Source organism: Notamacropus eugenii, chromosome 1 (genome assembly GCF_028372415.1).
Source record: "Notamacropus eugenii isolate mMacEug1 chromosome 1, mMacEug1.pri_v2, whole genome shotgun sequence".
In the NCBI taxonomy this organism is placed as follows: Eukaryota; Metazoa; Chordata; class Mammalia; order Diprotodontia; family Macropodidae; genus Notamacropus; species Notamacropus eugenii.
Window position 1 is genome coordinate 639200541 of NC_092872.1, and position 27104 is coordinate 639227644.

Below are 27104 nucleotides of genomic sequence, written 5' to 3' on the forward strand. Positions count from 1 at the left end.
AAGATTTTGAAGGGTAGATAAGGCATGCTTTTAGGCAACAGAGAAAGTCAAAGCCAATGGATAGAAGAGATTGTAGATGAGAGAAGGAGTGATGAAAAGGACAAGCTTGGAAGAGGTATGGTAAGAGGTTAAAGTGTGGAAGGGTTAACTCTAATAGGGAGAAGGGCCACCTCTTCAGGCTGGATCAGAGGAAAAGAAGAAATATGAAAAATACTAGAGTTTGAAATGTGTAGTAAATGGAGATGAGAGCCTACAAAGTACAACCTGGATTTTTCTCAGTAAAGTAGTAAGCATGGTGTCAGATACAGTTGATGGGATTTTGCTTCACTGCTTCCCCTCCCTTTTAAAATGATTTTTAAAAGAAATGATTTTTAAAAGAAATGATTCTTGGGCAGAGGGGAGAGAATTGCATGTGATGTTAAAACAAAAGGCATCCTAAGAAATAGAAATAACCTGCCAAGATAGGGTTAGGTATAACTCAAAAAGAGAAGAGTGTCATGAAAACCTAGACAGGAGAGAATATCCAGGAAGAGAGTGTGATCAGTAGTATCAAGTGCAGTGGATCTGAGGTATCAGACATAGCCACCAACACTTCCAAGTGGGTCCCAAACCAGATTAAGTTGTAACTGGGAAATATTTAACACAATAAAAATATAATAAAGTAGAGAATATTACATTTCAAAACTGTTGGTATGTGACTTGAAGGAATTCCTATGTACAGATTAGTGGTCCACATTTCTTTATGAGTTTGAATCATTGCAACAGATAATTTACAAAGGAGGAAGCTGCACAAAGACTAGGAAGTCATTGGTAACTTTGGAGACAGTTTCAGTTGACTGAAGTCAGAACCAAATTGCAAAAGGTGAGGGGGGAAAAAAACGAGAAGAAAGAAAATGGAGACTTCAAGTGTAAACAAGTCAAATCAGCATGTGTTTAAGTGCTTACTATGTGCCAGCCATTCTATTACTCATGGGGAGTATAAAAGCAAAAACAGGATTTGTCCTCCAGGAGCTGACAGTATAAAGATAATTTGTACATAATTACGGTCAGAGGGAAGGTGAAAAAGGCTTCTTTCAGAAGGTAGGGTTTTAGCTGAGAACTTGAAGGAAGCCAGGAGGCAATTGAGGAAGGAGAGAATTCTGGGAATTCAGAACATGGCTAGTGAGAATGTCTGGAGTTGAGAGATGGAAGAATAGCAAGGAGGCTAGAGTTACTTGATTGTAGAGTTATAGGAATGGGCCTGATTTGGAAGGACTTCAAAAGAGGGGAGGGGGAGGGAAGGGGGGAACTGACATCTTGGAAGCAGTAGAGAAGTTAGATCAGTTTGACAACAGGATGGACTGGAGGAAAGAGACTTAGATAGGGAGACCATCTAGTAGAAGACTTTTGAAATGGGATGATGTTGGCTTATGTGGTGTAGTGGTAGCAGTGCCAGAGGAGACATGGCAACAGATTAGATATGGGAGCTGAGAGAGTGATGAGGAGTCACCTAGGCTTTGTGAGCCTGGGTGACTGGGAGGAGGATGGTGGTATTCTGAACAGATAGGGAAATTAGGAAGTTATAAATGTAAAATTACTTTATGGGGAGGAATATCTCTTAGTTTCTTAGGGACATGGCTATCACTCAGCTTTAAACATATTATCTAGTACAGTGTCTTGTACATTGTAGTTGCTTAATCTCTGGGTTAGAAAACCTCTTAGGAAGAGATAACTATTCCAGAGATTAACCTACAGTAGACACAGGCCCACCACATTAGGGACTATGGTTTTATGTTTTTTCCCACTGTAATGCCCCCCCCGTTTAAAATAGCAGTTTATTTCCCACTCATTACATGTTTTACAAGATTTTGAGTTCCAAGTTTTTCTCTCTCCCTTCTTCTTTTTCTTCCTTTAAAAAAAGTTATCTATTTTTAGTTTTCAGCATTCACTTCCATAAGATTTTGAGTTCTGAATTTTCTCCCTCTCTTCTCTCTCATTCCTCTGCAAGACAGCATGCAGTCTGATAGGCTTTATATATACATTCATATTAAACATATTTTCACATTAGTCATATCGTAACTAAGAATTAGAACCAATGGGTAAAACCATGAGAAAGAAGAAATTAAAAAAAGCAAATAGTATGCTTTGATCTGCATTCAGGCTCCATAATTCTTTTTTGGATGTGAATAGCATTTTCCTTCATGTGTGTTTTGGAATTGTCTTAGATCCTTGCTTTGCTGAGAAGAACAAAATCTATCAAAGTTAGATTTGAACAGTGTTGCTGTTACTATGTACAATGTCCTCCTGGTTCTGTTCAATTCACTCAGCATCAGTTCATGTAACCTGATTATCATTTTTTATGGAACAGTAATATTCCATATGGGTTCGCTTTTGACAGAAATGGCTTTGGGGGATTACATAGGGTCATATAGGAGGGTTAAATAAACTTTACACTTGGAGCAGGGAAGACTTGGAATATCAGGCAAAAAATGGTGCTATTCTGACTGTTCTTAGAAACATTGTGTTCTCAGCAATCCCCAGTTGATGGTTAAACTTCATGTTCTTTCTTTTTGTTCTAAGGGAAACCTGGCTATCTTTTCCAAGCTTAGTTTCTATTTACACATGTTGATACCCTGGACCAGAAAGAGGAGTTATTGCATTCCTTGCTTCCAACTCTTCCCACCGTCACTTCTAGACACTTTGGAACTTCTCTTCATTGGAAATTCACTGCATCTTGTCTCTACGGTCAGCCTTGGTTCTTGTTAAAATTGAATCTGACCTCCAGGTCATTACCTTCTTTTTTTTCAAGGAGTTCAGTAATTCTCAAGGTTCTTGTCTGCAACTCAGCTCAGTCCTTATAGTTGTGACTTTTGTAATACATGCTGGCCTTCTACAAATACTACTCACAGAGAAATATTGGATCTGACCCTTCTTTTCTAACCCTTAAGAATCATGACCCTACAATTAACTAATTCACCTCCACAGTATTCCTTACCCCACCTCCTCATTGTCTTACTGCTATCAGTAACCTGTACTCCCACCTCCAGACCATTTTTTTGCTTTCTCACACTCAGGGCTTAAGGAAGTCAAGTGCTTCTCAACCAGCTTGGTTTGATAGAAATTCTGTGATTAATTCTCTTTGCTGTACTGCAAAACTTGACCTTTTCCTCCATTCTCTCCTTTCTACTTAAGTTATTGGCTGTTTCTTCTCAAATTCACAGTCTCTGTCCCCTTCTGTACCCCTTTTTTCCCCCAGCAGATGCCCTTGTTGTATACTTTATTGAGGAAAATGAAAGCCTCCTGTCTCCATTTTACATTCTAGCCTTTCTCTATCTTTATGCTTTTTTTTATAAGTTAATAATCAGATAACAACCAAGTAAGGAACAGAATCCTGTATAAATCCTGTATTTAATAGAATAGACTTAAACAAATTAATGGAAAACAAACAAATGTGTTTCCTCTTTCTCTCTGAAAGTTGACAGGGCTTCCATATTTTAACTTTAAATATATTATAGTTTCATGTGCATTCTGATTCAGTTAATCTTGCCTAGTATCGTATAGGTCTTCTCATTTTTCTTTGCATTGCATGTTCCTTATGTGAATGTATGTTAATTTAACCAGCCATTCTCAGTAGTTGATTAATAATGGTTGTGGAGTTTTTTTTTTTGTTACGCATAACTATATCAAATGAATGTTTTTATATAGCCAGGTTCCATTTTTCCTTGTCATATTTTTAAATAAAATCTTTTTTCATATATGTATACATATATACATATATATGTATATATATATGCATATGCTTTTAGGCTATTCTCAGATGTTTGTGCCAGTAAAGAATTTCACTAACAATGGATCATTATTGTTTCTCTTTCCCTAGTGAATCTCCATAAACATGAAATTCAATTATTTTTTCTCACTTTTGTTGTTTTAGTTAGTTTATAGTGGCATCTTGGGTTTCTCTTGGTTTGTGCTTTTCTCATTAGGGAATTTAAGTACTTTTTCATATTGAAAAATTGGTTCACATCCTTTGTTGCTCTGTTGTAGAATGTGTGTTTTTTAACACATATATGTATATATGTTCTTATAAATCCTGGCTATTAAACTCTTATCTGATATATTCACTGCTGATAAATATTTTCCTTTAATTTTAGAGATACTGCTTTTTGGTGCACAGAATCCTTTTAATTTGTAATGTAATAAAATCCATTGATTTTTGTTTCCCATCTTTTTTTTGTACCCCATTGCTTAGTGCAGTGCCTACCACAAAGTAGGTAATTAATAAATGTTTGTTGATTGACAATATAAAACAATTCTCTTCATAGCTGGGAAAATATATTCTCTTTTCTTCCAATTTTGCTTTCTGATTGTTAGGATTGTCTTCAATCGTTCCATAAGAAGGAAATATATACTTTCTTGTTATTTCTAAATTTAATAGTCTTTTTTAATAAGTTCTTTTATATTAAAAATGTTTAGGGATCTTTCACTTGTACTTCTGTTTTATTAAAAGATGGTGTTTATCTTTGGGATTTCCTTCCTTCCATCGATTGTGACACATCTTTCAAGTGTGCCATTCAATTCTGCACGTTTTCCAGTTTTAGTAGTTATTTTTCTGTACCTACACTTTCTCTAGTTGATCCCGTGTTAGTTGCAATTCTGTTCTATTAAGTCTAATTCTTTCAGGTTTTTTATTACGATCTTCACACTGGAAACCTCCAATATCCCTTTTTAACTATAATTCTAGCTTGATTTCTTACCCTCATTAATGCGTTACTTCATATCTTTGAAACTAATTGAATCATCTGAGGACATCTTTTGTGATATTCTTCTGGTTTTTCTAATCTGCATTACTTTTGCGTTTTAGCTGATTCAGTTATAATTGTTTAAAAAATTGCATCTTGCTCTTTTGCACATTTAACTTTTAAAAAATTTCTTGTGGCATTTTTAGTTGTGTTCCTTGCTGTGAAACCTCTCATAATGCTACCATAGCTGTCTCCCTTTACTTCTTTCATCCTCTCCTTTCCATACTAAACTTCTTCTACCATGTGTACCTTTGATACTCGTTTATTCCATCCCTCTCACTCTTAGTCTTTTTTAATCTACTTATTCTTACCCCACTGCCTATAAACATCATTGGTCTACTCTTTCCTTAAAAGAGCCTTTACTTGACCAAGGAGGTTAATAGCAGAAGGAAAAACATTCCATAAATCCCATATTATTAATAACACTTTTGTGGTGGCAAAAAAAAAATTCCAGCAAAGTATATGTGCCCATTGATTGGGGAAATGACCGAACAAATTGTAGTACAGGAAAGTAATGGAATATCATTGCATTGTAAAAATGAAACAAAAATCTAGTAAGTCCAGCAAATATGAGGAATTCAGAAAAACATGAGACGATTTGGATAAATCAGTGAAGAGTGAGATAAGCAGAAGCAGGAGAATAATGTAAATGAAAAGAACATTAGAACAAAGTAAGTACTTATAATCTTGGCCCAGGAAGAGGAAATGAAGCCCTTCCCTTTTTGTGGAGAATTGAGGAATAGTATAGAATATTGTATGCATACACTATCAAATTTGGTTACTAGAAGTTGGTTTTGTATACTTTTTTTCAGTTTTACAAGGACAAGGGAGGTCTTTGTGGTTGTGGGAAAGGGAATAAATGTCTGGAAGTTACGGTGATGTAAAAACAAGAGGTATCAGTAAAATTTACTTTAAAAAGAATGTCACTTGGCATTGACATCCATTCAAGCTAATGTCATGTACCTCTGACTTCCTTTCACTGCCATGCTTCTAGAATTATTCACATTTTCTGCTTCAACTTTACCCAGCCATGACTCACTTAATGCCTTGAAGTTTTATTTAAGTTCCACCTCTCAAATGAAACTGCCCTCTTTAAGACTACCACTGATCTTTTTTGATGGACTTTTCTCAGTCTTCATTTGTTTGGCCTCTGGAACTTTTGATTCTGATGACTTTCCTCTCTCTAACTTACTCTCTTTTCTCTGGCTTCTATACCAGGCTTCTTATCTGACTGTTCCTCAGTGTTTTCTGATAGATTGTATCCTTCTTTTCATTAGTGTCAGCTTCCACTGAATCCTCTTTTCTCAACACTCACTTCATAATTTCAGTTACTGTGCTTTATGTACATATGACTTCTGAATCTTGTCTGTTCAACCCTAATTGCACTTGACCTTTAGCCATACATTTTCATTCATCTGCAAACAAGATATCCATGAGGAATGCCTCCATTCTAAAGCTTAGTATAACCCAAACAGAACTCATATAGCACTCTAGATTTAGAGCAAGAAGGAACCTCAGAGGCCATCTAGTTATTCATTTTACACATGAGGAAATTGAAGCTATAGGAGGAGGATAAGTACAAGATCAAGATCATAATTGGTATTTGAATCTGGTCGTCTGGTTCCAGAGCCAGTGCTTTCTAATATATGACATTTCATAATTTCTCCTCCCACATTGTACTTTCTGCAGATTTACTTAGTTTTGTTGAGGGTACTACCAACTTTCCAGTTATACAGGTTTTTAACCTCAGCATCATCTTCCACACTCCCCTTTATCTGATCAGTTACTAATTTTTATTTTTTCTCTATCTGTAATATTTCCATGTTCTACTGGGGAGAAAAAAACATTAAAGGTAAATAGATACACAATAATTTGAGGAGCAGGAGAGCATTATTGCTTGTTGTGGGATCAAAGAAACTTTCCCTTAGGTGATGACCCTTAGGTAGCCAGGAGGCTTTGAAGGCTAGACATAGAGTGCCAAGTTTGGGGAACTATAAATAAGCCAGCCCCTCTCACTTTGACTTCTTTTGTTCCACTTAGAAAGCACCACCCTAATTTAGGTCCTCATTGTCTTTCCACTGAACTACTGTAATAGTTTCCTAATTCTTCTTGTTTCTTGCCTGTTTTCCCATTCCATCTTCCCTAGAACTCCCAAAGTCTTTAAAAGCCACTGATTAACCATGTCAATCCCCTGCCTAAAAACTTTAATGGTCCCTCCCCCTCCCCATTGCTTATAGGATAAAATGTGAATTCCTTAACCTTGAATTTAAGGCCCTCTGTAGTTGGACTCTGACTCACATTTTCAGGCTTGTTTCATAGCAATTCTGTTCAGAAACTCTTTCAGAAACTCTGCATTCTCATCTACCTGGACCATTAGTAATTATTCTTGATGCCATCTACCTCCTTGCATTTCCCCAAAGCAGTCCCCCATACCTGGAATATGTTGGCTTGTCACTGCAGTCTCCCAGAATCCTTAGTTTACCTTCTAGCTTCAATAGCTTTAACACCTCTTAATACAGCTTCCCGTAATAGAGCCTTCCTTGACTGCTCCCTTCTCTACAATTGTGTGCTCATTTGTTCATGTGTATCTCCTCCCTGTCCCCAAAAGATTACTCTTCTTGACAGAGACTATTTCATTTTTGTCTTTATGTCTACTCATGGGACCTTGTGTTTAAAGTACTTCATATCTGTTGAGCTTAATTGAATGGTGGTAAGCAAAGAGCTTTTAAAGGCAAATGCCATGCTTGAATGTTCCTTGGATCATAAAATTAGACCTAGATCTGGAGGAGGAAGGGTTGTTATGCCAGCCAGCCCTCTCATTTTACAGGTGAGAGAACTGAGGTGCACCAGAAGATTAAGGGACTGACTGGTCAGAGGTCACACACTGGTTTTTTGTTGTTTGGTAGTTTTCAGTCATGTCCAGTTCTTCATGACAGCATTTGGGATTTTCTTGGCAAAGATACTGGAGTGGTTTGCCATTTCCTTCTCCCATTCATTTTATGGATGAGGGAATGGAGATAGAGTTAAATGCCTTGCCCAGGGTCACACAGTTAGTGAGTATCTGAGCCAGATTTTAACTCAGGAAGATAACTTTCCTGACTTCAGTCTCACCACGCCATAACTGTTAACCTAGTTGTGCTACATAGGTAGCAAGTGCCAAAGGTGAGATTTGAACCCTAGAGCTCCTGGCTCTTTCTGTTGTACAATATTGTCTCCCTCTGCTCATGTTAATTACGTATTGATGAGGTTGGTAATACAATAATATTCATTTAGCACCTAGTATATGCTGGATGGACCCTGTGGCAAGTGCTTTACAAATATTCTCTCATTTGATCCTCATAATAACCCTAGTAGAGGTAAGTGCTATTATTATCCCCATTTTGCATTTGAAGAAACTGAGGCAAACAGGTTGGTAACTTGCCCATGGTCATACATAGCTAATAAGTATCTGAGGTGGAATTTGAATTCAGGTCTTTCTGACTCCAGGACTGGCATTTTATCTACTGTCCCACTTGGCTGCCAGTCTTCTACCTAGCTATTGTTACATGTATAAAGGTTTGGAGGGGAGGACTCACAATGATCTTCTAAACTTACAGAGCTGGACAAATAACTTAGTTTTCTGCTCTAGATTCTCTTTTGATTGCTGCTGCAAGCAGTGTTTGGAGAAAAGCATAGGATCAGGGAAGTATGCTACCTTCCCTCATCCTACCCTCCTTTGTCAACCATTGCCAGAGTACCCTTGAAATTATTGGCTCTAAGTTTATAAAATATTCATCTGAAAAAAGCAAATATAAGGTAAATTGGGTTCTGGAAATAAGTAATGTTGTTTGAATCTGAATATCAGAGCAGCTTTTTAACATTTGTGGGTGCATTTGAAAAGAGACACAACACTGTACCTAATGTTTACTTACCTTTGGTAGAGAGAATTTTGTACCTGGTAGGGAACTGATTGTTTACTTAGCTCTTATTTTCTTTGCCAGACTAGGTATTTTGTTGTAGCCAGGCATGAAGAAATAACTGACTCTACGTTAGCAACTTTGAGTGAAACGTTAAGCAACATAATTTGATAAGCCTTCGAAGAAGCAAAGTTACAGTCATATAGGACTTGAATTCTAAGTTCTGATGTAATCATTCTCATTTTCTGTCCTTAGATGTTACATTGCATTTTCTTACCTCTTGCATTATAATTATTTGTGTGTGCCATATAAGCCTCCTTGTAAAACTCTACCTATTGGGGATTTATTAAATGTATATTTAAATTTTAAAAATTGATGGAATTTGCTGCTCTAGAATTTAGTTCTAAGTAACCTTGGTTTTAGATTTTTAAGTAACTTCATGATTTGTGATTTTCTAATCTTTATGCCTCTGGAGACATTCTTCATGAATCATCACTGGAAAAGTTCATTATCTATTTGGTAAACATTCTGATGGTAAACTCTTAAAAGGTTAGCTAGATTGGTGCATAAAACACAGAAATAGGCCATTACTAGATGTATGCTTGAAGCTACATCTTGTAGCTTCTTGCCTACAGCATAGTTTTTGAAGCTCTAGGATTACCTGGAAACCATGATTTATCTACTTTAGTAGAAGATTGATAGACAATATTGTGTACTAGAAGGCTGACCTTAGAATTAGGGAGGATCTGGTTTCAAGATCTGCTTCTGACACATAATAGCTGTCATCTTGACAGATCAGATTATTTAATCTCAGTTCCTCAAGCACTCCAACTTGTTAATTTTCAGACAGGTTGCCAGCTTGCATGATTAGAGGGTGTCCCTACACTGATAAATTTATTGACCAAAAAAGTATGAAAGGTTAATATTAGGTGAGGTAAATTAGTTAAAAATTCTAAATCTGTTAATTTGAACATTCTAGACAAAACAAGTAAAAGTGACTTATGTTCAGTTTTCTGCATGCTGCTTTCCTTTTTCTAAGGCATATGTGGTAAAACTGGCACTAAAATATGTACTAAAAGTCACACCTTCTAATCATGCTATTTTGTTATTTTACCTTTTCTGTTCGACAGCATCTTATACATTAAGTTTCCAGAGAGAACTGTTGGAAGTCAGATGTTAACGTAAGGCCAGCTTTCTGTTGTTCATTCCTTAAAATAGCATCATAGGATGATAGGATGGTTTATTCTTGTACTTAACACAGAAAGTAGTTGGCTTTTTTTTTTAAATATGTGAAGATACCATAACAATAAAATCTTCTGCCCAAATGTTTTGACTGATACAACCTGATAAAAAGACAGGTTGTACCTGTACTTTGTGATATGTAATGAATTAGCAGACAGGAAAGTTTATGCAGTCTTTAACTTTTTATTAATAATTGAAAATGGTCATGGCTCACAAATTAAACTTATGATTATGCATTTATTTGGCCTTTGGTCAGCATGTTATATGAAAATACAAATCAATTTGCTATACTTCTACTTGAGTCAGACAGTTGAAAGTGAATTCAACAAATCATTCCCCAATTTTTAAATGGTCAAAGGATATGAACAGGTAGTTTTCAGATAAAGAAATAAAAGCTATCTGTAGCCATATGAAAAAATACTCTTAAATGATTGTTGTTTGGAGAAATGAAAATTAAAGTAAATCCCAGGTTCTACTTTACACCCATCAGAATGGCTAGTATTAAAAAAAAGTAAAATGATAATATTGGAGAGAATGTAGGAAAATTGGGACACTAATGCACTACTGGTGGAGTTGTGAACTAATGCAACAATTCTGGAGAACAATTTGGAATTATGCTCAAAGGGCTTTCAAACTGTGGGCCTTTGATCCAATAATACCACTAGTAGGTCTGTATCTCAAAAGAGATTAAAAAACAAATAAGAAAAGGAGCCCTATATACAAAAATATTTAGAGTAACTCTTTTTGTGGTGGCAAAGAATTGGAAATCGAGGGGATGCCCATTGATCCAAATAGCTGAACAAGTTGTATATGATTATAATAGAATATTATTTTACTATAAGAAATGATAAGCAGGATTTCAGAAAAACCTGGAAAGACTTAAATGAACAGATACAAAGTGAAGTGAACAGAACCAGGAGAATATTTGTGTACAGTAATAGTATTATATGATGAATAACTGGGGGTGACTTAGATATTCTTAGCAATACAATCAATGATCCAAGACAATCCCAAAGGGCCCACGATGAAAAATGCTATCCACCTCCAGAAAAAGAACTGATGGCATCTGAATATTGATGGAAACATACTGTTTTTTCCTTCCTCCCTCCCTCCCTCCCATGGTTGTGCACACATATAACTAATTGGAACTCAAAACTTTAAAAACAACAATAAATGTTAAAATTTTTTTTACATGTAATTGGGGAGAAATAAAATGTTTTTGTTTTTTTTTTTAAAAAAAGGATAAAGATACTTTGACAGAATTTTTGGGGGAAAAAGTGACTTTAGATTAAAAAAAATTACTGGAGAAACTCAATTTCCTGACTTACAGATTTTCTTTTGCTAGTTATTTATATATTTTTATTTTATTGCTATATTATTTTCCACTGTAGATTAAACTTTTAAAATAATTTTTGCTTTCATATTAACTTCATTTTTTTTTCTTCCTCTACCCTCTGAGCCTTCCCTTTTAACGGTAGAAAAAGGGGAGGGAGGGAGCAGTAAGCAAAACCAACTAACTCGTTCACAAGTCTGACAGTAATATCCAGTATTTCAAGGCATGCACACCTTTCCCCAAAGGACAGAAGTGAATTTTTTCATTTCTTCTTCATGAACAAACACAAAATTGTCCGTCCGTCCTTCCTTCCTTCCTTCCTTCCTTCCTTCCTTCCTTCCTTCCTTCCTTCCTTCCTTCCTTCCTTCCTTCCTTCCTTCCTTCCTTCCTTCTTTCTTTCCTTCCTTCCTGTAGTCATTATGTATATTATTTTCCTGGTTCTTTCTTCTCTATATCACTTTATGTAATTCTTTCTTTATTTCTCCAAATTATTCAATGATTGTTTCTTATGGTGCAGCAATATTGACATTACATTCACACCATAATTTTTTAAGCCATTGTCCAAGTCCTTGGGCACCTTCTGTGGTGTATTTTACCCAGTCTAATAAAGAATGGCCGATTTATGCCAGTAATCTATAGGCAGATTATGTAGCTTATATAGAATGAAGTTCGTAGGCCAGATTCACTTCTTCATTACCTTTGTTACTATTGTCATGTTAATATAACTACTGTTGAGTTTAGAAGAAAATCTCACTCTTACACATCTTTCTGGAATGATTATGTTTAGGGAATTAAATTTACTTTTTAAAACTGAAACTTAGATATGTGGAACTATATGTTTGGCAACTACAGAGAATTTAGTAATGAAAGATGTTTTCTGGGTTTTGAATAGATTGTGACATGTTGGAATGCTGATGTTCAAATGATAGACTCTTTCATGAGAAATTTTTTTTCAGGTTATAATTATTTGTAAGCAAAGTATGGTCATACCATTTAAAACTGGAAGAGACATTAGGAAATATTAGGAGGAAACTGAGATACAGCATGTAGTGTCAGGTAACTTGAGCAAGACTCAGAACCTCAAATGTAAACACATTCTTTGACTTCAGTCCAGTGTTCTTTTTCTTATTCTATAGGTTAATCTTTAAGGTAATGAAATAACTGAGGCAAAATTTGTAGCTCAAATACAGTTTTCTACTCAAGTAGAATCTAATGATAGATGACAAAAGATTCTTTTTTCATTAGTAGTGTAATTAAAGTCTCTTTGCTTATTTTCCATCTTTTCATATTTTGTTCTTTACTAAATATCCAAAATTAATCTCTGTGTACCTACCTACAGTAATTCTATTAACTGCTAACATTACTTGACAAAGCAAAGCCAAAATATGATAGTAGAATGTTTTAAATTCACTATCTTAAAAAATGCAGCCACATTAAACTAGCTTTTGAGAGTAATGGGGGTAATAAATATTGAACCCAAACCTAAAACTGAAAAGCAAATGAGAGGAAAGCAAGAGGTGAAACTGGAAAGTAAGATCATTAATATCACCAGCATTTCTGCACAAGAGACAGTAAAATCTGCGTTTGGACTTTTACTACCTCAGTATCCAGTGTACTGTATGAATAAATAGCAGTGGTATGGTTAGGAAAAATTGCTAGACCTGACAAATGACTGCTTGTGTCTACTTTCTTATCCCTATAAAATAGTTCTGATAAGGTTCTGTTTACTTCTTAAGGGTATACTTGAGAATATATGAAGGGACTAGGTGGGCTTTCACAGACTTTTCAGGAGAAAACTATATGATCATGCACAGAATTGGCTACAGTACAGAGAATAGAAGATCTTGCTTTCTCAGGTTTATATGAAAAGCATTTGTCCAGGTAGGACAAAATTTAGTTTTAACAACTCTAATTAAAGCATATTTCCCTTATATTATTGTTATAATAATCTGATAGATGCGACCACAAAATTAAAAGATTTCTGAAAGAATATAAGCAAAATGACAAATTAAGACAGATTTAGTGTTATTTCTTTCAAAATAAAGTAAGCGGTTTTTGAGTCCTTGCTTTGTGTCAGGGTCTGTGTAATGCCTTTATCAAAGCCCTGAGAATACAAAGGCACTCTTAGTCTTCATGGACCTTACATTTCAGTGGGGAAGACAGCACATAAAAGGAAGCTGAAAGAGGAGATGAGAGAAGGTACCCATTAGGGTCATAGTGGAGAAAATCTAGAGACAAGGAATGGAGCCAGGAGAGGAATGAAGACATAGCTGGATTGGATACATTCATTAAAATGGAAGCTGTAGGAAGAAGCAACCAGTCAGATGAAGGGGCTGCAGGACGTAAAATTATCCAGCAGTTTGTTGGCTAGCAACATCAAGGAAGTTTGAAAATACATGATTAAGGATAGGTGTAGTTAAGAAAGAGGTGCTGTAGATAGATTATGTAACAATAATGATCTAACCAGATGGACAGCTTCAGTTTTGTTCTGGTATCCATGGCATAGTAAAAGAACCAGAGGAAGGGCTTCCAGCGAATTTATGAACAAGAATCTCATATAAGAAGGCATATGTAGGTTGTGATACATGATTGGAGAGAGTACCCATTGGGGACAAACTAAACTGAAGTAAGCTAATTTTAAGGTTAAAGTTAAGTCATATTGACAGTGAGCCTTGATAACTTAAAATGATATGACTTAATGTACATAATGATGGCATTTACTTTAAGGTATAATGTTTTAGCTGAAATAAAACACACTTGAAATATATCTCCTTAAAACCTATCAAAAGTGACAGCTTTAAACTTGAATGACCAAATACATGGTAAAACAAAAATATTTTGAAAAATAAGGATTGTTTTCACTGAACTATGAATCCAAAATTATTATCACCTTTTTGACCTTGAACATTTAGCAAATGATTTAGAATTGGAAAGGGTAACTAGCAAACAAGCTTGGTTAAAATCCATTGGTGGAAACTTAAAAAATTCAGTTTGTTAAAGAGTTGCCTGTTGACTCTGAACAGCTCTCGTCTTCCTTTTCAATCCACCTCATTCCTAAGACCTTTGAGATTATTTTTATTTAGGGATTCTTCTAGTTAGTCTAAGCATTGATGAGAATAAGTATAGACAAAACTGATTTGCTGTGTTCTTGGTATCATTTTCACGCCTAGATATTTGGTCAAGATTTGTGTATGCATAGGTAGCTTTTAACTTCACCACAATTCTAGGCTTGAATGTTTATAGTACCGCTTTCAGAAATTAAACATTTGCCTCTTTAAGTAGGAGTAAAAAACCTCTGCAAAGGTCCCTTCCTGTGAGTACTAGAGTTAAGTAATTATTATGAACCTTCAAGGAGGAGAAAACAAAATCCATTTATTGGCAAGAGTTACTTGCAGACTTTTTTAAATTTTTGCCTGGGAATAGGTGGTTACTGAACTTCAGAATTGGGAATATGGTTGCTTGTCACAGAGATTTCTGTATCAAAAGAGCTCCTGCTGCTTTATGTAATGTTTATTGTGGCTAAACTATGCATAGAAATCATCTTAAGACCCCTGGTCTTCCAACACTTGGCTAGCCTTTTTTCAACTTATGAAATATGTTTAATGTATTTCCTTTTTGTCTCTTGCAGTGATTATTTATTCAAGTTACTGCTGATTGGAGATTCTGGTGTTGGGAAATCTTGCCTTCTCCTTAGGTTTGCGGTAAGTAAAGTTTGAAACAAGATTGCTTTTTAATGAATAATACATAATAACAACATGTAAGATAGTTTTTCTTGCCAGTGATGTCTGCATAGTTAACTTCTTAGGCTGTTTTTATTTGGAAAAGATTCTTTTGTGAAATTTGCTTTGTAAAGGTTTTTCCGCTCTTTATTGTCAAACACGTGTGTTTTTTTTTAACACAAAGGTTTTTATTATTATTATTGATAGTTTTTGTTTTTTCATTGCTCGGATTTTCCTTGTATTCTAGCCTCTTTCTTCTCACAGAAAGCCATTCTTGAAAGCATTCATTGGGGGTGGCGTGGGGGGGAGAAGGAAAAAAATTGAGCAAAACTGATCAAAACATGTAAACAATGACATTAAAATGATATACACAGTATTCTACATTCATGAACCCAGATCTTTATAAAGAAACAAGGGAGAGGGGAGATTTCTTCCCATATTTCTTGTCTGTTTGGGGTCAAGCAGCTTTATAACTTTGTAGCATTCAGTTCTGTTTCGTTAAGTTACTGTTTCTGTTTCCATTGCTGGATATTGTGGATATTATTTTCCTGGTTCTGCTTACTTCACACTGCATCAGTTTATGTCTTTCCATGATTCTCTGTATTTTTCATGTTTGTTGTTTATTACAGCAAGGACAGTAATATTCTATTACATTCATGTACCTCAATTTGTTTAGCCCTTCTCCAATTGAATGGATAGCTACTTTGTTTCCAATTCTTTGCTACTTGACAAAAGGAGTAAAGGAATAAGCATTTATATAGCACCCCCTGTGTACCAGGCACTGTGCTAAGTGTTTTTAAAACTTTTACTTCATTTGTAATGCGCACAGAAAGTGCTGCTATAAATACGTTGGCGTATGTGCAATCAGAAGTTTTGTTTTTTCTTGATGAAATTAAGCTGAGATTGTGAGTTTCAGTAAATGTGTGTTGTACATCTGTGATGTCTGATCTGTTTGGTGGAGGACTGACTCATTCCATTAGTGGTAGAGAAGAGGAAATTATTTGATAACTAGATTTTATAAAGAATCTTACATATAACACATCACTATTAGATTGAAAGAAAGAACAGGGGCTGGTACACCATCTCAACCTCACAATGGCATCATGTTCCAACTGCTGAACTGGACATGTGGATAATGGTTTATGTGAATAGAAAATATTGAGAATCTTCCTGGTACTGTTTCATCTACCACTCCCCAATTTTACTTTTTTCTTGGGCTACTTTTATCAGTAAATAAAAGGATAAGTCGAGGCCTTTCGTTTGCATCTGCTTTCTTAATGCAGATTCTATTACAGACTTTTGACAAATAATTTAAGTATTCAGGAAATAACTCCTACCCCTTGAGATAATTAATGTAATGATCACCAACAGAATTACTTTAAAAAACAAATCCCTTGTTTATACTTGTTTATTGACTTCAAAGGAAAAAAAAAACATGCTTATGAATCATATTTGGGAAATTAAGCTTATATGTTCAGTTTCAGTGAAACCTTAGTTTAAAAAAAGTCCTTCCTTTCTTACAATATAGAGCTGTGTCCAGATAAGGTTTAATACTTCAGTGAATTTGCTATATTAAAAAATTCGGAATTCTTTTTATAAAATTAGATTTTAGAGCTATGCATATTATAGTCATAAAGGACAAAACCTTCATTTCTGTATAAAACACCCATATGATAATTGTTATGTTAGAATACTTCAGCACTAATGTGAAGTTATGGGTTAGCTTGATCAGTCAAAAACTTAATCTAAAGAAAATCTCAAACTTGGCATATTGGTGATGGAGCTCAGATTTTAAGCCATCTGTATGTGGTGGTCTTGTGTACTAAAATGAAATTGGAAAAAAGTTAATTTTTTAAAAATTCAAGTGACAGTTCAAATTAGTGACTAAAGCAATAGGCTATTAAAAATGTGAAATATCACAGTTACCAGTTCAGAGAAAATTTAACTTAAAAAACAGGTTGACTTAGATATCATGTGTTAGGAGGGTAGAACCAGAATGTAGCAGGAATTACAGAAAATTGTTTTTAAAACTCCTTCAGACATATCTAGAAAATTCACCAGACTAAATCCTGGTAGGGAAATACAAGAAAAAGTCATAGGGAACCTTCTAGCCCAGGTTGACACAGGCAGATGGAAAGTGGACACTAGAGAGGGGATCTAACTAGGAGTATGCTTTCTGGGGAAAAGACTATACACAGGACAAGAGGAGTTCCTAGACCTATACTTGGCCTCAGTAACCTTGTGCAGGATGTAGAAACAGTCCAACTGGCATCTTTGTCAGTCACTGCCCAGTTCCAGGTCACAGATGGAGGGTAGGCTGAGAAGAAGGCCTTTGCCTAGGGCTAGTGTTTAGAGTTTGGAGTCTTTGTGGGCCTTAGACTCTGTATGATCAAGGAACAAGTTCAGAAACAAGCAGCAGCAGTATGACTGACCTCAAAAGTAAAGGATAGTTTCAATTCCAACTTCTAGCCTAGTCTGAAACCAGCTGAAGAGTAACTGGGGCAGGAATCTCAGACCAAAGGTGAGTCTACAGTTCTCTCATTCTGAATGAGTACAGCTGTCTAGCTAGGTGGTAGTGACAGTATTTAGTAGCAGTCTACTGTTCCTATGATCCAACCCCCATAGGTGAGAATCATACAGAGCTCAGATTAGAGGAGTAACGATCATACTTTGCTCTAATCAGACCACCTTGGGAGCATGTTTAGTTTTCACGTGTCCCTGCTTCACCTGTCTCTGAGAGCCTGAAATAACATAGCATTCAGTACCCTTAGGAACACAGCAGGAGAATCAGCACAGATTTTCCCTCCAGAATTGCACCAAACCTAGCGCTGACATTAAGTTTGAAGAAGACTAGAAAAATAAGCAGTCAAAAAAAGAATCCCATTGTAAAAAGTGATTATGGTGACAGGTGCTCAAGACACAAACCTAAAATAAGAGAATGACTCATCTACAAGCAAAACCAAGTGTGAGGACAAATTCAACTCGAATTCCTGGAAGAGTTTTAAAGCAAGAGTTTAAAAAGAACCCTAAATATATTTTTAATCAGTGAAAGGAATCACTAGAGGAAATAATTGGAAAAGAATTGAGAGCTGTGGAAGAAAAAAAAGAATTGGAAAGGGAATTAATAGGTTAGTGGAATAGTATAAAATTCTTGTTCAAGTATCAAACTGCCTGAAAATTAGAATGAGTGTAATAAAAGTCCATGAGGCAATAAGAAATTTTGTAAGTTAAAAGACTGGGGAGCAAAAAAGAAGAAGAAAGCATAATAGCACTAGCAAAAATAACTGGCCTGGAAAACAGATTAAGGAGAAAAAATTTAAGATTCATTGAATTACCTTAACACCATGATGGAAAAATTTTAAAAACCGATCCCATAGAACCAGAGGGCAAAAGAGGAAGAATCCACTGGGGTCTTCTCCTGAATGAAACTCCAAAAAGAGAACTTCCAGGATCATCATAACCAAGATTCAGAATTTTCAGGACAAAGAAAAAAATATAGCAAGCTGCCAGAATGAAAGAATTCCAGTACCAAGAAGTTCCAATAAGGATCACAAATGATTTCGTGCACTATAAAGGAACAGAGTTCTTGGAATGTGTTATTTCAGAAGACAAAGGTGGCATAAATTTCTGACTTGCAGCCATGAATAACATAACCAGGGGGGAAATACACTTTTAATGATATAATAAAGGATTTCCAGGCATTTCTGATGAAAATACGAGAGCTGTGTGGAAACTTTAAAGTTCAAACATAGGAATTAAAAGAAACTACAGAAAGAGCAACACAAATGAAAAATGATGGATTAAACCTTACATTCATATACAGGGAAATGATATATGTGTTCCCTCTGAATCCTCTCATCAGCAGTCATAGAGGAAATCTAAGTAGATAAAAGGTCTGTAGGGGTTCTCTTATGTCTTGTTGCTCTTATAAGAATGGAAAAGAGAGAAAGGAGTACTCCAGGGGAGTGGGCAGCAGAGAAAAGGTTGCCTAACCTAAATTATCTGTCATAATCAGGGTGTCATGTAGAAATCATTAGAAATAAGGAGGAAGGGGTAGGGAGAGTGACTGACGCTTGAAATGTTCATTTGAACTGGTAGAAGGAAGGAATCATTTATGCAGTGACTACTATGTGCCAAACAATTTAAATTTGTTGTCTCATTTGTTTCTGCTTCACCTTTTGTTACCTCTAGGTAGGAAGAAGGTAGGAAGAACACACACACACACACACACACACACACACACACACAGAAGTACATTTCACTTGAGAGGGAAGTAGTGGGGAAAGGTAAGAAGGGAGAATTGAGGATATATAGAATAAGGGAAGGAATAGTCATAAGAAGAACAAACTAAGGATGTACAAAAATATAGCTCTTTTTAGGTGGCAAAGAATGGAAATGTTATGGGGGTGCCCATCAATTGAGGAATGGCTGAACAGGTATATATAGGTATGATGAAATGATGTTGTGCTGTAAGAAATAATGAAATGTGTTGGAGGGAGGGGGTGGTTTCAGAGAAACCTGGGAAGGTTTATATAAACTGATACAGAGTGACATGAGCAATATAATAACAACAATATTGTGAAGACAAACTTTAAAAGACTTGGAAACCCTGATCAGCATAATGACCAACAATGATTTTAGGGGATTAGTGATGAAATAGGCTACCTACTTCATGATAGAGAGGTAAAAGATTCAGAAAGTGATTTTAAAAAGTGATTAGCAAAATTAAAATGAAGTATAGTATTATCTCTGGAATATGACCAGTGTGAAATTTGTTTTGCTTGTCTATACATGTCTGTAACAGAAGTTTTGTTTTTCTTTGGTTCTTGAGGGGATGGAGATGGATTTTTGCAAATTGAAAAAATTTAATTTTAAAAATAGGCCAAGCAAAATACTCATGCTTAAATGAGTAATTCTTGAATTAATAGTGCCTAAAATAATGAAACAAGTTCTATACAGATTTTATGGATAAAACCTGAATTGTAGCCAATTTAAGTGGCCACAGTAGTTGCAAACATACTCATTTTGTCTTCTTGGAACAGGTCAATGCTCCTCTGATGCAATGAGGCATTTTTAGTCATCTACCCAACCAAGGAAAGTAACTATAACATCCCTTCCATATGTTGGACCCAGTGGAAGTTTGATCCATAGCTTTCAACTCTGTACATTTTACATTAAGAGTAGATCATTTTTGTTCCTTTAGAAGTAGTCCATTCTATTGCCTACTTAGCTAGCTGCTTGCTTTTTTCACTCTTTAGAGTAAAAATAAAGATCTGTTTCTCTATATGTACCACTACTCCCAAATTGTGGTTGTGGCAAATTTTAGGGACTTTTAACTTTTTATTTATGTTTTTGTTACACACTGATCTTTCTGTCTCCTCAAATAGCATTTCTTTAGCTACTCAGTCAGTTTAATACAGATTAATCACCTGTTTTCTACAATAGCATCTGAGTGTTCGTTATGGCTAATGTCTAGAGCTTGTTAATATAGTTGCTATAATTCACCATCTCACCATCTTATTATTTGGTTTAGCTTCCATTTGCAGCCTATGTTATGACCTATAATCTTGCCCCAGTTATTTTATAGTAGCATCATTAAGACATTTTAACAAATACCAATAGTGTCCCAAATTGCCATGTAATAATTTTAGACCATTTGATTAAAGCCAGCCCATTTGAACCCCTAGTCTCTCACCATTCCTATCCACTATCCACCCACCTTGAGCCCCCTTTCCTGTCTGGGTCAATAGGCCTTCAGTTCTGCTTTCAGTGACCTGTGTTTCTATATTCAGCCTATTCAGGTAACACTGTTTTGCTCAATGTTGTCATGTTAGTTTTTTATTTGTTGTTTTTGGTTTATTTGCTAATCATTGAAATTGGTCAGGGTGCATATACCCTACACACTTTACCTTAGTTCTGTCTTCCCTAAAAATTAACCTGGATAGCAGTTCTCTATTTGTTTTTGTGTGAGTACTTCATCTGGGAGAATTAGTATAAGATAAAAGAACAAAAAGATTGAGATTAAACTTTTTCTTATGAGGAGTTGCTGCAATAGATCTTCCACTAAAATCCTCTTCATTTTTAATGGCATAGCAACGATTCTGGATTCTTGAAGGCTATGCCAGGAAGCATGCTCTGGCAGGTCCTACCAAATAATATAGGTTCCATGGTGGTATGACTGTCATCTGAGTACCGCCCAGCTAAGTCTGGAGGGGCTCGTTACCAGGCTGTGACCCTAAGTCATCAAGAGGTTGGTCTGCTTTCATAGTGTGCTCATAGTAATGAAATCATGATTAAGTATAGAGTTTTATGTAGTAGGTGTTTTAAATGTTACTTACACAGAAGTTGTCCACTGACTGTGACCATGTAATCATTCTTTTGATTTAAATTAAGACAGTTGACTAAAGGAACAAAAATGTTAAACTTCAATTTCATTTTATCAGTTACTTAACAAAAGTTGGCATTTCTCCTGAAGGCTGAATATCAGTTATAGGCAAATGGAAAAATATTTGGACATTACATAGTTCCTTTTTTTGCATTTTTTTGTTACTGTAATTTGCACAAAGAAATGACTTCCTTCTTAAAAGTGATTACCAAAACCAGTTTAATTTTTAAAAGTTCAACATCAAGTAAGGAATAGAACATATTTCTTGCTAATGAAAAGAATAAAAACTTCATATGGAAAGATTTCTAGATATTCTTTAAAAAAAATTTTATTTAGTGTCTTATAATTAGGACAATGAGGGAAATACTGGAATGAGACTCAGAAGAAGCTAGCCTCTTAATTATGTGCTTTCTAAAATATTAGCTAGAATTTGTGTTATAATTTGTTTGTAGATTACTTTACAAATATTATTTTTTATCTTTACAACAGCCCTGAGAGGTAGACTTAGTTAATCCCATTTTGCAGATGAGGAAGCTGAGGCAGATAGGTTTAAGTGACTTGCCTACAGTCACATAGCTGATAAGGGTCTGAAGCAGGATTTGAATTCAGGTTTTCCTAACCCCAAATCCAGCACTCTGTCCAGCATACCATCCAGCATACCATGTAACTTCCTCTAAAACCTGAAACTATGAGTAAGATTGTATATGCCATTCTTTCTTTACCGTATCAAACGTGCTGAATTTTGCTGATTATATTTCTTTTGTTCTCACAGGATGATACATATACAGAAAGCTACATCAGCACAATTGGTGTGGATTTTAAAATAAGAACCATAGAGTTAGATGGAAAAACAATTAAACTTCAAATAGTAAGTGTTTGTTTAAGATTTGTAATATTATCTTAATAAATTTATGATGATTTAGGCTTTGTTACTGCATAAGATATATTTTAATAAAATCAAGTAATTTTGGAAATCTATAGCCAAAGCAAGCAGCAAAGTCAAATGATTGGGATTAAGAGTTGTCTTGTGTTTTACGTTGCTTTCTCAGAATCTTCTGTTAAAGCAAGAAGAAATTGCCTTACTCACTTAAAGTAGGTGTTGAGTGTGTATTGAGCTGGCCATGGTAGTGTGTGGCTCTAGTTTCTACTTGGTCATTTGAACTCAGTTCTGAGCTATGAGGGAGTAGAGCCCATTGAGTTTTCACATTAAGTATAACCAGCAGTATGGTGAGTTCCAGGAGCAGGGGACTACCAAGCTGTGTAAAGAGGAGTGAGCAGGCCCTCATCAGAAATAGTCAATCAGTTAAAATTTCTATATTGATGATAGGTGGTGGGGCCTGGCCTAGGGGCCCAACAAGATAGAACCACTATTCTCTCTCTCTCGTTCCCTCAAGTAAAAAGTATTGAATGACAAATTTCAGTTAAGGGCCAATTGTGGACAGTGTAGCCTACTAGGTACAGAGAAAAACATATAGATAAATGTGATTATATCCCTGCCCTCAAGAAGCATTCAGTGTTAGTTTAGTTACAAAGTGTGTCCTAATTTTAAGTAAGACCACCAAAAAAGGCAACTTTTTCCCTCCAAATGGAATTTTGCCTAGTCTGATAGTCAGCAATTTACACACACACACGCACGCATGCGCGCACGCACATTATCTTCTCTGAGATATGCAAAATTAAAATAAATTTTTACTTACTGAGGTTTAGGTATTGTCTTAGTTGGAAAGCAAATTGGTAGTAGAGGGAATATGATATCTCATGGATTCTTTAAGTACTTCTTAGGTAGTTTTACATGGAAAACAATCTTTAAAATTGTTTTAAAATACTGGCATGGTGTTTCTCATGTATAAGGTATACTGCTTAAATGAAATTTGATGCAAGAATACTTTTATCAAGTATTTTTGTTTTCTTACATGATCAGCACAGTTCCAGGTAGTGTGGTAACTGTGTTTTTTAAAAAAACAAACAAACAAAAGAAACCTGACATGGATCCATACCTTGGAATTCACTGGTGAGTAGAAAATACCTTATGGTTGAATTGTAGCTGTGTCCTTTTTAGTTAAAAATAATACAAATACTCCTATAAAGGTCTGTGTATTACACCTGTGCCCATTATATTTGTATTCATTCTCATCTTAACATTAAGGTATTTTAGCAATTGAGTTACCATCGATTGTCTGAAGCTAATATCTCCTTAATATATGTGGGGAGTTTTTAAAAGTTACTCTAATCCAACAATTTGTGTTTTGTTTTTTAAATAACAGTGGGACACAGCAGGCCAAGAGAGATTTCGAACAATCACTTCCAGTTATTACAGAGGAGCCCATGGCATCATAGTAGTATATGATGTGACAGACCAGGTGAGCCCTTCAGAAATTGTTGATTGAGTAGAAGCATTGTGTGAGAATGATCATATTCAGACATTTTAATTTAAAATGTAACTGTTGTCGAAACCCGTTGTGTTTAACAAAACAGAATGTTTGTAATATTTGGTATTTTTAAATACAGAAAATATCATAAGACCTGGAAGAAACGCTAATTTTATCCTGTTACAAGAGAACAAACAACTTTTTTCTAGTTTTTTGCAGTATTTTCTAGTATTTTGAGGTTGTTTTTTTTTTATAGTCATTAAAGGAAGATTTGTAGCAGTATGTTCTAACTTGATAAGCTTAGGGATGGTTCACTTACAGTTGTTTTGTCTTTGATTTTCACATTTCTGAACCAGGATTTCACTTCTTACAGTCCAGGTTTTCAGTATATTCATATCTCAAGTACATCAACAGTGAGCTTGATAGTTCACCTTCAGAGGACAAGATTCCTTGGTTAAAGGAGTGGGAGTTCACTGGGAGTTCACTGTTGAGTTTTTTTTAAAAGGCATAATCAACATAGTAAAGATCTTTTCTTTAAAGACTTCCCTTCTCTGTTGACTCCATTGTGTGCCAGCATCAGTTTTGATTTTGAAACTGCTTCTTGGCCAGTCTTTGTTTTAATTGGCTTTTACTAATAATATCTTCAGATTGCTTTTTATCCTGCAGATCTCTAGAGGGCAGTGCTATATTTCACAGTGAGATTGATACCAGCCGATAGCTTGATTATCTAATACCCAGTAAACCAGGGGGTTTGTTGTGCTTTACTTTCACTGGCAAGTTTTAGGAGAAATGAGCTGAATTTTTTTTTATCATGTTTTATACCTAAAGTCAGATTAATAAAGTTGTTAAAAGTGAAATTTGAAGTCTCTCCTAGTTGAGGTATTAGTATTGAAAAAAAGGGATAAGAATATGAGAGACTGAAGAATATTTGGAAGAAAAGTAGTATGTAAGTAATTCAGTAAGCATTTGATAGGTTCCTACTTGCAAAAGTGGCTTAGGTTAAGAACCAAAGGTTAGGACAACAGTTGTATACCAAGAAGCTGTTTTGTTTGGGAATGGAAATTTATAAATATACAGAATTCAGACGCCAAAGAAGCACTAGTCAAAAAAAAAAATTGGGTGTAAATTATGCTTTACTTCTAAGTGATTTTATATTTAGGCAGGTTTTGTTTTCCAGAATCATTTAAAATCCGAGATTTTGATGGTAAATTATAATTTAAAATTTAGTGTAGTTAAGCCTAGAAATTATCAGTATGGCTGGCACATAGAAGGTGCTTAATAAATATTTATTGATTAAAAAGGGTCTGTTGTTTCAAGAACCTACAATTAAGGATTGTTCTGTTGAAAAAACAAGAGTTAAGGTAGATTTAAATTAGAATTTTTTTCAGTTTTTTAAAATTACTTTCTAAAGTTGCAGTAAGGATGTAATTAAAGATAACATTGGTATTTCAGTGGATTGTGATCACATCATTGTGTGTACTTCAAGTGACAAAAATCACAGCTTTTTCTTTTAAAAGAACTATCTCGACTAGATGGTTTTTGAGGTCCTTTCCGACTCACTAGACCTCTGTCTGCCTCAGTTTCCTCATCTGTAAAATGGGTATAATAATAAACACCTACCTCCCAAGATTGTTGTGAGGATCAAATAATAATTGTAAAGTATGTAGCACAGTTGCTGGCACATAGTAAGTACTATTTAAATGTTAGCCATTTTAATTATTATAGATGGTGTGTGTGTGTGTGTGTGTCTGTGTCTGTGTCTGTCTGTCTGTCTGTCTGTTTGTCTCTCTCCCTCCCTTCTACACCTCCCCCTCCCCAAATATGTCTTTCTTGCAGACTTTGCTTCTGATACTGTGTGTATTCCACTAGAGCACCATAAACTGTCCATTGGTAATTCTTTGCCCTCCTCCACATGATTGGCCCTTCCCTCACGCCCTAGCCATACACATAGATGGTACAGTGGATAGAATTCTGGACCTAAAAGCAAAAGTCTTGAGTTCAAATGTGGCACCTAACGACCTATTACCTGTATGATTTTGATTAAGTCACTTAAATGTTGTTTGTCTCAGTTTCTTCAGCTGTAAAATGGGGATAATTTGAGATCTACATCCCAGAATCATGAGGATCAAGTGAGATAGCATTTGTAAAACACTTAGCATGGTATGTGGCACGTACTAAGTGCTATAAAAATGCTAGCTATTATTATTGTTATCATCATCATCTCTGTCGTTCAGACTGATCATCCTGCATGATTTTCTAGAACAATGAAATTCATTTGGAGTAGAAACTAGTAAAAATCCTGCTGGTGTGAACAAAAGGAATGGAAAAGGTCTTTCTTTTGACTCTGGCCAAAAGTTGCCACGGCTCTTAAAATCTTGTCCTTTAATCTCTAAGATTTGGTGTAATGGGAAACATAAATTGTCTTCCTGTTTCAACAGGTCTTTTATTATGAACATCCAGAAAATTAAGGGACATGGAATCTTCCGAGATTAACTTGTTTATTCTTCTGTGGTACCTTTTGTGAAAACATCAAGTAATACTTAGTACACAATCAGTATCATGCAGTAAGATCACCCCTCACCATCCAAATCCCACATAGCAACTTGTACCTCTTACAGACTTAATACCTTGTTGTGATATTAAAACTATAAAGAACAGGAACTGGGAATCTTCTATCATACATAGCCCAGTGCTCTGCATATGCTGTTGTTGTTTGTCTTTCATTCTTGAAGAGGATCATTACATCAGGGAGATAATACCATGACATGCAAGTGAATTGAATTTAAGTGATAGAGGGCTGTGCAGTCACCGTCTCACTTTCTCCTTTGGAGCTGCTAGGTCCAGTGGCAAGATATAGATCAGGATGACTGGAGATGGCCCTGGACCTGCCTGCATGTACTAGATGGATAATAAATGTACCATACTCTTGTCTGGTAGAAAATTCTTTGCTTTGTATTAGATTTACATTAGCTATGGTTTAATGTTAAGCTAGGGAGGGACATGAGATCTGTTCTGGTAATTTCCTAAGTGTTGAAACTCACTGCACTGATACAAGCCAACAACTCCTTTGTAACTTAGTTTTAGTGACTTGGCCTGGGGCACTGAGAAATTATGTGATCTGTCCAGAAGAAAGAAGGGAAAGCCTTCCTGTGTCAGAGGCACAGAATGAACATGAATCTTCCTGACTCAATGGTCAGTTTTCTATGTCCTGCACCACATTCTTTCTAAGCTCTTTTTCCAAATACAGTACTTGCCTGTGGTAGTCCTAATACTGATGCTTTATCGGTTGAGGTGTGTAGACTTAGGAATATTTTCTTGTTTATATCTGTTTCTCAGAACCTCAGAGTTGGGAGGGACGGACCTAGGGACTTCCTTGTATAAA

At 35.5% G+C, this 27104-nt stretch overlaps 1 protein-coding gene across 1 annotated transcript in view; it reads left to right on the top strand.

Moving 5' to 3' along the window:
* The window catches only part of RAB1A (RAB1A, member RAS oncogene family), a 43444-nt gene that overhangs the window by 12723 nt on the left and 3617 nt on the right, over positions 1–27104 (top strand). Inside the window, exons 2-4 of the mRNA XM_072635404.1 lie at positions 14878–14950; positions 22126–22221; positions 23618–23713. Coding sequence (XP_072491505.1) covers positions 14878–14950; positions 22126–22221; positions 23618–23713 — 265 coding nt within the window. The remainder of the gene's footprint in view (positions 1–14877; positions 14951–22125; positions 22222–23617; positions 23714–27104) is intronic.